Raw genomic sequence first — 12858 nt, 5'->3', positions numbered from 1 at the left:
TCTACAGAAATCAAGACTTTTAACAACAGAAGCAACTTGTATCTTTCACAACTTGTGCTGTAAAAAATTTCATTACATTTAGCAGACACAACATTATATATTTAAATATTTCTTACTAGGGGCCGGCATGGTGGTGCAGTGGTTAGCACTGTTGCCTCACACCTCTGGGACCGGGGTTCAAGTCTCCGCCTGGGTCACATGTGTGTGGAGTTTGCATGTTCTCCCTGTGTCGTTGTGGGGTTTCCTCCGGGTACTCCAGTTTCCCCCCACAGTCCAAAAACATGCTGAGGCTAATTGGAGTTGCTAAATTGCCCATAGGTGTGCATGTGTGAGTGACTGATGTGTGAGTGTGCCCTGCGATAGGCTCCGGACCCCCCGCAACCCAGTAGGATAAGCGGTTTGGAAAATGGATGGATATTTCACACTAATTCATTATTTCAGGTTTAAAAGGTGCATAAAATACTGATTCAAAAATGTGCATCAGCAGCTAATTTCAGCTTAATTTCTTCAAACCTCTTATTACTTGAGGGTTACTAGAGAGCCTGGAGCTCAGGCAGCACAGGGCACTAGCAGGGGTGCGCTCTGACTGGAGACCAGTCTAGCACATGAACAGTACAGGTAACATGTGCCAGTTTCAGTTCCTTCCATGTTGTCAGACACCAGTCCGGGATGGTTTTATATCATGGCAGCAGGTATGGCAGTCACTGCTGCCACCTATGTGCATTAACGGGAAGTGCAGAGAAAAACACATTGGTTAACCTAAGCAGTTTTGCGATTATGTTTTAGAAAGCAAACACCAATAAATCATAAAGGTGAACTTAACCCAGTGACAGAGACTTGGCATAAAAATGACAAAACTGTAAATTCTGTAAAGAGTACCTGGAGTTAACTTTGTTACAATTTAAGATTACGAACGCATCATGTCACCAAGCCGTTAAGGCGCCGGTCGCTGTCATGCGCAGTCACCTCCCCGCCTCTGGCGACGTTCGTCCGCACCCACCTCCTCCCCCTTCCACCAGGCGCATGCGTGCGACTCGCGCGGCTCCGCGTGAGCCTAGTGCATTTGGGACCCACTTCAAAGGAGTCTCACGCGCAGGTGCAAGGGCTGCGCGCCAAGACCCGCGCGACAGCTGCCCCAGTCAAAGTCTGAGTTCCCTTTGAAGGGTTTTGGCACCATAATGCAACATATTTACACCACAAACATTGCGCCTACCTGTTTATGGCCAACAACGAACTGGTTTTTAAAAGCACACCCCTTTTTTAACAACAAAAGCAGAACAAATCTCTCTAATTCTACGTACGAATCATGATCGCACCCAAGGAAGCCGTTTCAGGACGATTTTGGCCGCATGCCTTTTATTCATCATTTTAACGGCGCTCTATATAAAATACTTACTAGTGTTAGAATTTTTGCAGATATATATGCTCCTCCGTTTAATACAGTTCTTATGTTCGCGGAATGTTACCATGTATTCCCATGTGGAATAAACATCGATTTCGGTTTAGAAAAAAACTAAAGGCTAAAAACGTACGGTTTGGGGTGTCAGACGATGCTTTGTGCATAGCAGTGATGAATTAGGAAACTGACATTAAAAAAAAAAACTTTTGAATTTTAGCTTTAATTCGATACCAATCTAATAATCTTTTATGCATTTGCACAGATTCCAGCCATATCGAATAACAAAATTAGCAATTTCTTATCATAATATGCAATAGTAATATTCACCACTGTTAATTGACATGTATTACCTTATATTAACATTTTGCCTTGTTTCCTGTTCATTACTACTCCGGCTAAGCAAGATAACCAGTTCTGTGGAATACCGCCCAGGATTTCGCAATTAGCCAGATAACTTCCTCTTCCTATTGACTAGTTTTCACATTTGGCTTAAGTTGTCCAGCTAACTGGGGAATCCTGCTTCATTGAACACCCGCCGGAAGACAACAGTGCTATAAGCTCAGCCAGTGTTCCACTACTTCTATGCTGCCCTACCTTCCTCCTTGAAACTGTGCTTTGTTGTTGTGTGCAAAGTCGCCGCCAGGTGGCACTAGTCCCCTCGTCTTGCTGCTGATCTTACCAGAGTCCTAGGACCACCCAAGCACACTCCACCCTCCATAAAAGCACACCGAACAAATCACAGCGCTTCTTGAAATAACAGAAGAACCAAATATTTAATATACATGAACCAAGTACATGATGAAACAGTTCTGTTTGTTTAAAAGACGATTCTAATCAGGAACTTATATCGTAATATAGTTTCAAATGTCTCCTGGGGTGATTTAGAAGTTACAGCTGCCAGTACAAGGTCATTCCAAAAGATCGATTCCCAGGAAAACTTCCAGAAAGAAGCTTGTGTCAAAGATCATTCAGATAAATTACTAACCTGTATTCTACCACAAGAGGGCAGTATTCTAAATCTTAGAAACTGTGAAAAAGGAGACTGAACGTCATTCAGCATTTGACTTCTTGTATCTACTGAATCTGAAAAACCACATTTGTAAGTCCTGATAGTAAGAACTGTGCAAGATGCTGATGCTACAGCTCACACTTCATGATTTCCCAGAGACAGACTGTGGCATAGCAGGAAGAATCCAGATCAAACGACAGAGTGAGATTAGGAGCAGCGGCGTGATCCGAGTAATCCTGGGTCTCCAGAGATATACTGTGCCCTTGCAGTTTGTGCGTGAGGTTCTGGGGGTAGGCCAGCAGGGGGCGATAGCAGCCAGGCAAGTTCAGCTTCAAAGACACCACTCTGAACCGGCAGTCCTGCAATCCGTCAGACGCCAGCCTCTCCTGGTACCAGTCACCAACGATGTTTTCGGGGTATTTCACCGTATTTCCAGGCATTGGCAGAACAACCTGTGAACAGCATCGGTGAATTGTCATGGTGAGGCGGCAGAATGTTTACAACCAAGAAAACGTGCGTGTGTGACTGGGTCCATACCTGTCGGAGTGAATAAACGCCGTCTGCTGCTTCTACAGCTGATACCACATGAATCTAGCAGACAGATGAATCACCATGGCTGTTAATTTCTTTGTGTTTGTGTTACATGTGCATTTATGGGTCCAAAGACCTTTCAAAGCTCAGAGCTATTGCTGACTAGACTGTCCCATTTCCATGGTGCCAAGACAGGGTAACAGGGATAAATTTATTTAATCTATGATAGATATTCCAAACCGGAGTTGATCACATTCATAGGTCAATGCAGAAAGCTAAAAATGTTCATTAATAACATCTGAAGGGTTACTGACACACATACATTAAGTGGCAGCCTGATGGTTAGGGTGGTGTGCTTATGACTGAAAGATTATGACTGGTTTGAATCCCTAACCAGCAAGGTGCCACTGAGGTACCTTGAGCAAGGTACCTCCCCAAAGATACCTTAGCTGCCCCTTGCTATGCCACATATGGGTTATATGCATTTCGTTGTTGTGCTGTGGTGTGTCAACAATGACAATTAATCTCTTCACTTCAAAATGCCAGAAACTATCTTTGAAAGAAAGTCCCATGAGCTTTGGAAAAAAATACAACAACCAAAGAGCTGTGCCTGAATTTAAGGATATCTACAAAAGGATACTTTAATTATTTAACGCATTACACATCAGACCAGCTGCGCAGCCAAATAAGGTACTGAATATGATTGGACTGTTTTTAGGTCGCCGGCCCCTTACCCGACGAGTGCTCTGCTCCCCTCCCTCTCCCTGCTCCCTGTCCTCCCAAACCAGGTCACCCTGTACGACGTGGCATCCCAGCTGCCGCAGCCTGCAGGTGGCGGCTTCGTTCCACAGCCGGCTGCAGTAGGCGTGCGTGTAGAAGACGCGCATGCTGTGAGGGAGGCTGAGCCATGCGTGCGTGCAGCCGTCCTGTCCCGGCCCGTAGCGATGCAGAGCGCGGAGAAGCAGCCTCTCACGCGGCTTCTGCCCCGGCATCAGGGCTAGGCTCTCCTTGGCGTTACCTGGGAACCGGCAGTGGCGGACGAGAGGTTCAACACACAGCCACCAGGGGGAGCCAGATTACGCCAACCACACCTGGCAAACAGGGCTTTAAACAAAACGGTGTTTGACCAGTGCTCGATGAGGTCAGTGCGTGAAATCTGATGTTCATTAAAAAGCTCAAATGTCAATAATGACTACTGCTTCTCTACTGCGTCTCCTCAGACACGGCACTGTTGCCAGGGGAACTCACCTGTCTCCAGGAAGAGGCGTTTAGCCTTATTCGAGGGGTCATCCCCCCCATCCTCTGGGGTAAAGAACAACCGGATAGCTGTTACCTAGGAGATAAAGGCAAATGAAAAAGTCTTCATACTGTGTCCGACGAGACTTGGCAGTAATGATTAACTCAATGAAATACAGTGACAAAAAAACCTTTTCTGCAGTAACTGATGCAAAGGGATATTTTAATTATTTAGTTCATTACATGTGAGACCAGTTCTTAATTCAGCTTTATTTTCCATAACGATGCAACAAAATGACAGCCTTTGATTGTAGAAAATCAGCGGGGTATAAGCAGCGTACCACGTCTTGCTTAAGCAGCGCGAGTCCGACCCGGTCACTCTGAACAGTCTGGCCGGTACCAAACCGCTGCGGACCGTAGTAATTCACAAAACCGTTCATCTGAAAGGAAAAGGAGACCCACACAAAAACAAACAATTATATTTAAATATCGCGTGTCTATATTTTGCCTTTAGTTAATATTTAAAATTTAGTAGCACCAGAGCTAAAGACATAACTACTAAAACAATGGAGATGTTTGCAGCGGACGACCGTCCATTTTCCATAGTGGAGGTTGAGGGATTTCGTCAGCACATTCGACATTTAAAACCTCGCTACAGCCTCCCAAGTTTGCGCTGCTTCGCCGGTGCCGCACTGCCAGTTACGGGATGGGGATGCAGTACACGTTCGTGGGGTCACTCCGTTTAAGTTACCTTTATGTTGTCCACTGCCTCGTCCACCAGCTGAGCCAGATCTGATCTCAGATCAGTGCAGTGTGGCCTGAGGTCCCTAACAACCAGGTCAAAATGGTTTCCTCGCAGCCTCCCGAGACTTAGAGGCTGGGACACGGAATGGATGTTGGAGAGCCAGATCCCTCTCTTCTCAAAGTCAGGACACTTTTCTCTCAGTCTGCATCCAATGAAGACACACACTTACTATTACTGACATGTCTAGTTATTGACGCGACACTATTACCCGCTCCCACATATAAATATGATTTTACGGATGTAAATATGATTTTTGACTTATTCGCTACTTATTTGCTTATTGTCAGCTGCCCAGCCTTTGCGTGATAATGTGTGCACGTGTGTTTAATTGTCTTTTTGTTAATTAATAATATAAAATCAGACACACACCAGTAACCTGATTAATTGCAACCTTTAACATTTCAACAGTAGTGAAGTTACAGAAAGAACAGCAGTGAACCAAAAGCCATTTTGGGATTTTAAACAAAAAACGTTTCGGTTAAAACCTTAGTTCACTATTTCAGCATTTAAATAATAAAAAAAAAACGACAGTGTGTTTGGAATTCACAGCTTACATAGCAAAGCTGTCATTATTAAGAGCTTATCTGTGAAATCATGACACACACAGTGTCAGCTTAAAGGCAATTATGATACATCAGATTTCCACAGATACATGATCTTTGGAACTTCTGAAGCAGTTGGTTTACCTCTCAGCGGAGATCTTTTTCACAACCATGGACTGGTAAGTGACGGCCCTCTTGTCCTTGATACCAGCATAGGTGAAATCTGACGACAGCACACCCAGAGATGCAGCCATATAACTTATAGCCTCCAGAGTCTCCAGATTCTCCTTCTTCAGAACGAAGGCTGCAGGAAGTTACAAGCAGAATACATAACAATTACATCGGATTAAATCACCTATAAAGAGAAAACACACTTCAGGGTGCCAACTATCACTGGCATGAAACTCACACTTACGCAAAAAATCACGGCGAATCTATATATCTATTCAATTATAAACCTAGAATTAGCTACATCAAAAGCGTTGGGCAGTCTGCAAACCCTACAGACTATTTTCAAGATAATAAGACTCTTACATACATGGAAATGCGTGTGCAGGACTGTCTCAATTTGAAAAACTCACTCGAGCCAGCTAACCTGAGTCGGCAACTCTGACATTTTACCTAACTTGGAAGGATAATGAGACTTGAAAACATTTTGAATAAAGGAATGAAAGGGTGCCTCAATAAAATGTAAAAATGATATCTTGACTCGCCTGTATACACGATGTCTTCCTTGACGCAATCGGCGGCTGTCCGCTTCCTCGACGCGTCACTCCGCGGCCTGAACCGCACTGTTATCGTCGATCCCTGCATCTCAGCGCTATTAACGCAGGTGAAACTTTTCGCTTCCACCAGTTTACCGAAACGCTTGCTCAGGAAGTGATGCACCGTTTTCCTGTGCTCTTTATTGTCGTCACTCTTGAAAGTAAAGACTGAATCGGGAACTTTGGCGTCTATAAACCTAAAGAAGTCCTGCGATTCTTCCTCCGAAACCAGGCAGGAAAGCTCTTTGTAATCGGGGTTTTGCTTTACTGTGATCTCGTTTTTGGTGGTTATGGTCATTAGATGAGGGAAGGTGTGTCTCACTGCACGATGCACGTTCGCCCGTTGGTGCTTGTCTGGAAATGTACCCAGGGATATGTGTTCCCTGCCTGGATTTTCGCCCGCATTATGATCATAACACAAACTATTTTCCATGGCAAACGTCTCAAGTTCATCATTTACCGAACGGCCCAGAATTTGCTCCAGATCATGATGCTGCTCCCACATATTCACACAGGCAGGGAAGGCATGGTCGCTCACACCCTGTTCTGATGCTCTCTCCTCTCTGCTGCTGTCAGTCAATGCAGAGCCTTCGGTTTGGTCAATCTTTGGTTCATAATTACGGCCCCGCTGCCGGTTACCAGAACATAATAATGGTTCCGAATGGGACTTGGCCAAACTTTCTGCATTCACCATCTGTCCGTCTAAATTAATCTCAGTCACTACAAAGTCACTTGTGAATTTTTTTATGCTTCCCTGGAAACCCTCGTGGGTTGAAATAAAACAAGATACGGAACTGCACGTCATTTCTACTTGGTCCATTTTATGTGATCACTAAACAATATCGGTGTTATCCAAAACAAAGTACACTCTGCTTGTAAGCAGTTGGTTAACTTTATAATTAAGCAAGGAACCCCATACATTTGACAGTATCAAGCAAAATACGTTTCTTGTGTTATTTTACGTTTAAAGATACAACATCACGTATAATACAATACGAGGCATTAGAAAAACGATAATTGTACAACAAACGCGTTCACTTCGTCCTGACTGCTTTGGAAGCCACAGTACGGCTCTTGCACGTTGTACAGCAGAGTGCTGTCGGACTACTTCCGCATCACGTGTCTAATACGTGTAAAATACCATTAAAGGTGACGGCCAAAAGTTTCCTCTATGCCGACAAAAATTACCTTAAAACGGTTTGGCCAGGAAGTTACTCAATAACAGTAGAATCATTGTTTTCTGTGAGATTATGGCGATTTTAGCAGCAGTATTAAACAAAGTGAATGGTTTTTATGTTCCTGTGATTTTAAAGGTGAGTTCTTATTAATTGTATGTAAATCATGTGGGTAATGAATACATTTGCAACAATAGTTTCGAATTGCTTGACCTGCGGGAAAGGGAGCACTTAATACTTAATGCTGAGATTATTTTCTGTTGTAAATGCACATTTGATTAACAGTTAATAATATGTATAATTAGTTGAATTAGTAAATGATTCATATGAAATCAACATACTTCATTTTCAGGATGGCTAAATCAATAACCCCATCTACTTTTGTCCGGAATCTGACTTATGGAAAACTCTGCGAATTGTCCGACTTTTTGGATCCTCAAGATAACTGGAAGAAAGTTATTGTCAACATTTATAAACCCACAGGAGAGCCGAGATACACTCAGAATCATTTAAGGTACTTGAATATAAAGGCGTACAGTGTTAGCGATGCTCGTCTTTCAGGGCTACGGGAACGACAGTGACCAGCAGGGGGCGCGCTTACTGTTACAGTATGGTGTACCAAGGTGGCCCAAAGGACGCGTTCGCTTTATTTCTCTTCCTTGGATGTATTTGCCCCAAGAATACTTCTAATTATAAAATATAGGCATAACGTTTGGTAATATTTTTCATTTTTGTTCTGTGTTGTCACTTGCAGGAGGTTTGAAGGGTTGGTGGCTTCAGGAAAAAGGCCCACAGTCGAACTTCTGCATGATTGGGGCACCACTAACTGCACAGTGGGTGACTTGGTGGAAATTTTAGAGAAAAACAATCTTCTGGCGGCAGCCGATATTTTGCTCCCAGGTAAATTGAAATGTTTAAGCAATTTAGGTCATCCCAGAGTATGCCATGTGACCTAAGGCACTGACTGTAAATATTATGACAACTTTTAGGCACATTTCATGTGTATTTCTAGTTTACACAAGGTTTGCCACCAATGGTAAGAAGAAGAAACTGAAGTTTTGTATAACATACAGACATACAGATTCAGGAAAATGCATGAATTCTGTTTACTACTGATGCAGTTACCAGGATCCCAGTGTCATGCTCTCCTGTCCCAGGAAGAGAGGGGTCCGCTGAGGTGACAGCCCCCCTCGGCATAGTGGGACATCTGCAGATCTCCCAAACCTCTCAAGAGCCAGTGGAGGATGAGGAGCAACCCAGTGGCTCAGGTATGTAAAAGACCAGCTCAGATTAATGCTCAGGCACTATTTGGGCCAGTGATTTTATCACTGCTATTAATTTTTGGAATTATATTAAGGTTTATATTTGATTATGTTCATTTTGAGTTTGTATGTGCCTCAAATGCTAAGTGCATTTTCGGACATTATCGTGTTTTGCTTCTGAACTGAAATACGAACCTGGAGCTAGTTTCATTGAATGGGGCTATCAGATAGTACCAGAAGATGGCAGCACTAACGTTTACGTGACAACGAGGCATTTTCTCTCACTCCCTCTTGCTTTAACCAGAGCGTCGCCCCTGTTCCGGGTGTCCAGGGTTCCGTGGGTTTTCTTTTCAGGAGCTGCTCCAGATGACCGGGAACTTCGACGACAGGCCTGCATTGGAGGGCGGAAGCAGACTTGGGGAGGGGGGCTTTGGTGTGGTGTATCGGGGCTGCTTCAATGGGGCAAATGTAGCCGTCAAGAAGCTGAGCTGCGTGAGTTTCCGAAATGCAACACAAGGCGCTGACTCGTGCCTCATTTGATTACGTACATTTAGGTCTGAAAAGCCAGCAGTCACTTCTAGCCACTTATTAGTCAAACCCAGCTGCAACTATCAAATCATAGTCAATCTGGCTGTTTTTAACAGATGACATAATCTGTTTGTTTTTCTCTGTCAGATGGGTGACATTTCTCCCCAGGAACTGAAAATTCAGTTCAAACAAGAGGTCCAGACTCTGCAGATGTAGGTGGCCGTTCGCTTCTTCTGCAAACACAGGTGGCCGTACTCAGATACGTAGTGGCTTTAGTTTACACGAGAGGCTTTTTTTTTGCGTTTTTGTTGGTAATGTTAAAATAAAGGGTTATCCCATCAGAAACCTGAGAGCTACAAAATGAATTAAGTACAGATCTATTTGTGATGTGTTAACGGCACTTTGTATTCCGTGATTTTATAAAGTATGTGACATGTCTCAACTCTTCTGCACCAGGTTGAAACACAAGAATATTTTAGACATGGTTGGCTTTTCTTGTGACGGCGACCATCCCTGCCTTGTGTGTTCTTACATGTGCAATGGCTCCTTGCTTGACCGACTGGCTTGCCTTGTAAGTGCTGATTTGTTCCTTTGAGTTGGTCAGTCATCTAGTGAACATGAGTGTTGTACAGCTTACTCCCTTGAACATTTAAAAAAAAACACACTCAGAAATACTCTTAGCAAGTATGGTGAATCAACGTGTCTTGTTTGCAAAAACTGTGCATCACCTGCTTCCAAATTCTGTCTAAATGTTTTCCACAGGGTGGGAGTTCTCCTCTTTCTTGGACTAGGAGGTGTCTGATTACCGTAGGAACAGCGAGAGGCCTGGAATATCTACACGATAACCGTCACATCCACAGAGATGTGAAGAGGTACTTATGTATCTTGGCAAAAACAATTAACTGTGGTAATTCTGGTCAGGTCTTATAGAGGATATGCTGCTTTCCCTATGTATGTGTTCTGGTGTGTAATTTGCATTAGAATACAGTTTCTGTAATCGACTGTTTAAGAAGCATACAGTCTGGATCCTATCTGTTACATACTTACTCAACATTAGTGATTCACTTGCATCTTTTAAGTCAGGAGTGGGCAATCTTATCTACAATGGGCCAGTGTGTTTGCAGGTATTTGGGGTAACCTTTAGGTCACCTGTTCAGACTCAGGTCTGAGGATTCTTCAGCCAATCAGTCCTCTAATTAGTAATTTATTAGGGAGTTACGGCAAAAACCCACATACAATAACCCGCATAGCCAACAGCCCTTTCTGGATAAGATAGCTGGGATCGATGTTTCATTGGAGGACTGAGATTGGGCCTTTGTTACGACCCGTCCATAACTGCCCTGCCTTGCTCTGCAAGTTCAGCACCTGATACATGATCCTTACTGGTTTATGGATGTAGCGTTTGTTGCAAGCCTCCCAGGATGATCGACATTATCCCTGTCAGGTCTCCACTGCAAACACACAAGTGTGAGCTGCTATCCTTGTAATATCCTGGTACATTTCACAACCAAAGAAGGCCGCTGGTGACGCTGCAATGTGAACCATTTGATCATAGATTAAGCAGAAAATAGTTTGTACTGAAGCAGTAGCCATTTCAGCATTAGAACATCTGCTCTGCTCCACAGTGGGAACATCTTGCTGGACGAGACATTCGAGGCAAAGCTCTCAGACTTCGGGTTGACGCGGAATTCTTCCAAGCATAGCTCCTCCACGGTGCTGACTGAGAAGATCGTGGGAACCACGGCTTATATGGCTCCCGAGGCTTTGAGGGGGGAGATCACGCCCAAGTCCGACATCTTCAGCCTGGGCGTGGTACGTTCCCTTCTACTCAGTCTTTCATCAGAAGCAGCAGTGTTTCGTTGATTAAGAGTCTCTCCTACTTCCTGTACATTGCTAAGTTAGTCTCTTGCTCCGATTCTGGGTCACTTGCTGGCAGGTGCTGTTAGAGGTGATCTCTGGACTCCCTCCGGCTGATGACTCTCGCCAACCACAGTTTCTTGTAAGTATACAGATGTCTTCTCTTCTGCTTTCATAATTTCCACCTTCCATTCTTGGTATGAGAGGCATGTAACATAAACTTAAGGTTAAATACACAATAGTCAGTGATACGTTAATAGTGATCCTCTACACGGCTTTCGGAGTATTGACACCATATTTGTTGAATTTACTAACTCTTCGTCACAGATGGAAATGAAAGATGAGATCGAGGATGAGGAAATGACGCTTGAGGACTTTGTGGACAAGAAGATGGGACCCTGGGACCAAACATCAGTGGAAAATATGTACTCGCTGTCCAAGAAGTGTCTTAGCGAGAGGAAGAACAGGCGTCCTCAAATAAAGGAGGTATGTGCCTCAGTATGGTCACAGAACGTGTGGCCTCCACAGAATCACCCTGCTGACGACTTTGAGGTGCTCATGCTCCAAGGCACGTGCAAGATAAATAAGAGCTGGCTGTAACGTTCTCCATTGTAATGTCCTGAAATGGCAACAGAAAGGAGGGTGGCAGGATCTAGATCGATCTAGAAGGGCACACCTTAGTATTGGATATTTTGATTTTGCTGGTTGAGATGTGTTAACGCCCCGCGATGGACTGGCATCCCATTCAAGGTGTTTACCTGCCTTAGGCTCCAGGCCCAATGACCCTGATTAGGATAAGCAGCTGGAAGATGGTCTGGTGCAAGGAGAAGTTTTACCAGTAAAATCTCACAGTGACCATTTATGGTTATTCATGCATAATTTTACTTGCTCATTTCAAGGCACAGAAACATTGAATTTTACCCACACTGACATTCCTGACTTCACAACCATTACAAAGCACACAAGTTTCCTCTCTCTGCTAGGTGCTGACGGAGCTCGAAAATGCCCTCACGACACTCCTGCTGGAGCAGCAGAGCATTGAGTAAAGGGTAATACCCAAGTAAGATGGGAACAGACAGCACATCCTACCCCGAAGACATTAGCAGCAGCAGTGAAACATTATGAAGAACCATTTCCTTTCACCAAATAAAGTGTATTTTCCTACCAAAGTAACTGTTTCACTGTCTTGTGGCATTTCTGCATAATGGGTAGTAGCACAGGGAAAGCAGGGATTCCCCATTACCAAGGAGAAACGGGAGGAAGTGACAATATTAGCAATGCGTCCTGACCAAATAAGAATTTTATATACACCTGTGAGATTATTGATTAATTTCCTTAAAGCAAACTGATTTTAGAAGGAAAATGCACATTTGAGACCGATTCCCGACGATACCACGTAAATCCATAAGGTAGTAGCTTCCCCTAACAGAGTGGTTTTTTGAGACAGTAGACAAAGCATTTCCTCAGCGGATCTTTCCAGCCGTGTGTATGTACAGAATACGCCCCCCCCCCCACACACACACACACACACACACAGGGGAGGACGTGGGGACAGCCTGCACGCTTACCGCGTGCGCCACATGCGCGGGGGACAGATAAGAACGGACTCTCTCCACCGCGCGTATGTCACTGAGGTCACATGACCTGCGGCCATGACACCCACAGACAGGACATACGAAACAAAAACACGTGGACCACTGTATCAACCCCCCCCCCCCTAAATACACAGTAAAATGGGGGCAGCTGCATG

General features: G+C 44.2%; 2 protein-coding genes and 1 long non-coding RNA gene across 4 annotated transcripts; 1 reads left to right on the top strand and 2 right to left on the bottom strand.

The window, feature by feature from the left end:
* Positions 1-2053, bottom strand: LOC125736300 (uncharacterized). The gene is made up of 2 exons (XR_007395587.1): positions 1750-2053; positions 1-714 (listed from the first exon to the last, which is right to left on the bottom strand). It is a non-coding gene; the product is annotated as an uncharacterized LOC125736300 (long non-coding RNA).
* Positions 2054-2144: 91 nt separating this feature from the next.
* Positions 2145-7417, bottom strand: pus7l (pseudouridine synthase 7 like). Its single transcript, XM_049006285.1, has 8 exons — positions 6236-7417; positions 5667-5826; positions 4927-5122; positions 4517-4615; positions 4188-4272; positions 3674-3957; positions 2946-2999; positions 2145-2860 (listed from the first exon to the last, which is right to left on the bottom strand). The coding sequence occupies exons 1-8, from the start codon at positions 7104-7106 to the stop codon at positions 2537-2539; spliced, it is 2073 nt and encodes a 690-aa protein (XP_048862242.1). The 5' UTR covers positions 7107-7417; the 3' UTR covers positions 2145-2536.
* Positions 7418-7442: 25 nt separating this feature from the next.
* On the top strand, positions 7443-12277 carry irak4 (interleukin-1 receptor-associated kinase 4). 2 transcript variants are annotated; one of them, XM_049006293.1, is made up of 12 exons: positions 7443-7599; positions 7814-7975; positions 8216-8361; positions 8619-8729; positions 9055-9215; positions 9399-9463; positions 9708-9822; positions 10014-10123; positions 10877-11063; positions 11188-11250; positions 11436-11594; positions 12092-12277. In XM_049006293.1, exons 2-12 carry the CDS (start codon positions 7815-7817, stop codon positions 12152-12154), a joined length of 1341 nt encoding a protein of 446 aa, XP_048862250.1. In that variant the 5' UTR covers positions 7443-7599; position 7814; the 3' UTR covers positions 12155-12277. The 2 variants fall into 2 exon arrangements, with proteins under 2 accessions (XP_048862250.1, XP_048862249.1); XM_049006292.1 differs by having other exon boundaries at positions 8583-8729.
* The last annotated feature ends 581 nt before the right edge of the window (positions 12278-12858 follow it).

This window comes from Brienomyrus brachyistius, chromosome 1 (assembly GCF_023856365.1).
Source record: "Brienomyrus brachyistius isolate T26 chromosome 1, BBRACH_0.4, whole genome shotgun sequence".
Classification (NCBI taxonomy): Eukaryota; Metazoa; Chordata; class Actinopteri; order Osteoglossiformes; family Mormyridae; genus Brienomyrus; species Brienomyrus brachyistius.
Note: the sequence above shows the minus strand (reverse complement) of the source record. Positions and strands in the feature narration are given on the sequence as shown.

Excerpts from the sequence above, each read along its gene's own strand:
- irak4 (XM_049006292.1), top strand. The coding sequence starts at position 7,815 with ATGGCTAAATCAATAACCCCATCTACTTTTGTCCGGAATCTGACTTAT. Across the intron at positions 8,362-8,582 it reads AGCCGATATTTTGCTCCCAG|TTACCAGGATCCCAGTGTCA; the intron begins GTAAATTGAAAT and ends CTACTGATGCAG. Across the intron at positions 11,251-11,435 it reads CTCGCCAACCACAGTTTCTT|ATGGAAATGAAAGATGAGAT; the intron begins GTAAGTATACAG and ends TCTTCGTCACAG.
- pus7l (XM_049006285.1), bottom strand. The coding sequence starts at position 7,106 with ATGGACCAAGTAGAAATGACGTGCAGTTCCGTATCTTGTTTTATTTCA. Across the intron at positions 3,958-4,187 it reads ACGCCTCTTCCTGGAGACAG|GTAACGCCAAGGAGAGCCTA; the intron begins GTGAGTTCCCCT and ends GCCGGTTCCCAG. Across the intron at positions 3,000-3,673 it reads GGGAGCAGAGCACTCGTCGG|ATTCATGTGGTATCAGCTGT; the intron begins GTAAGGGGCCGG and ends TCTGTCTGCTAG.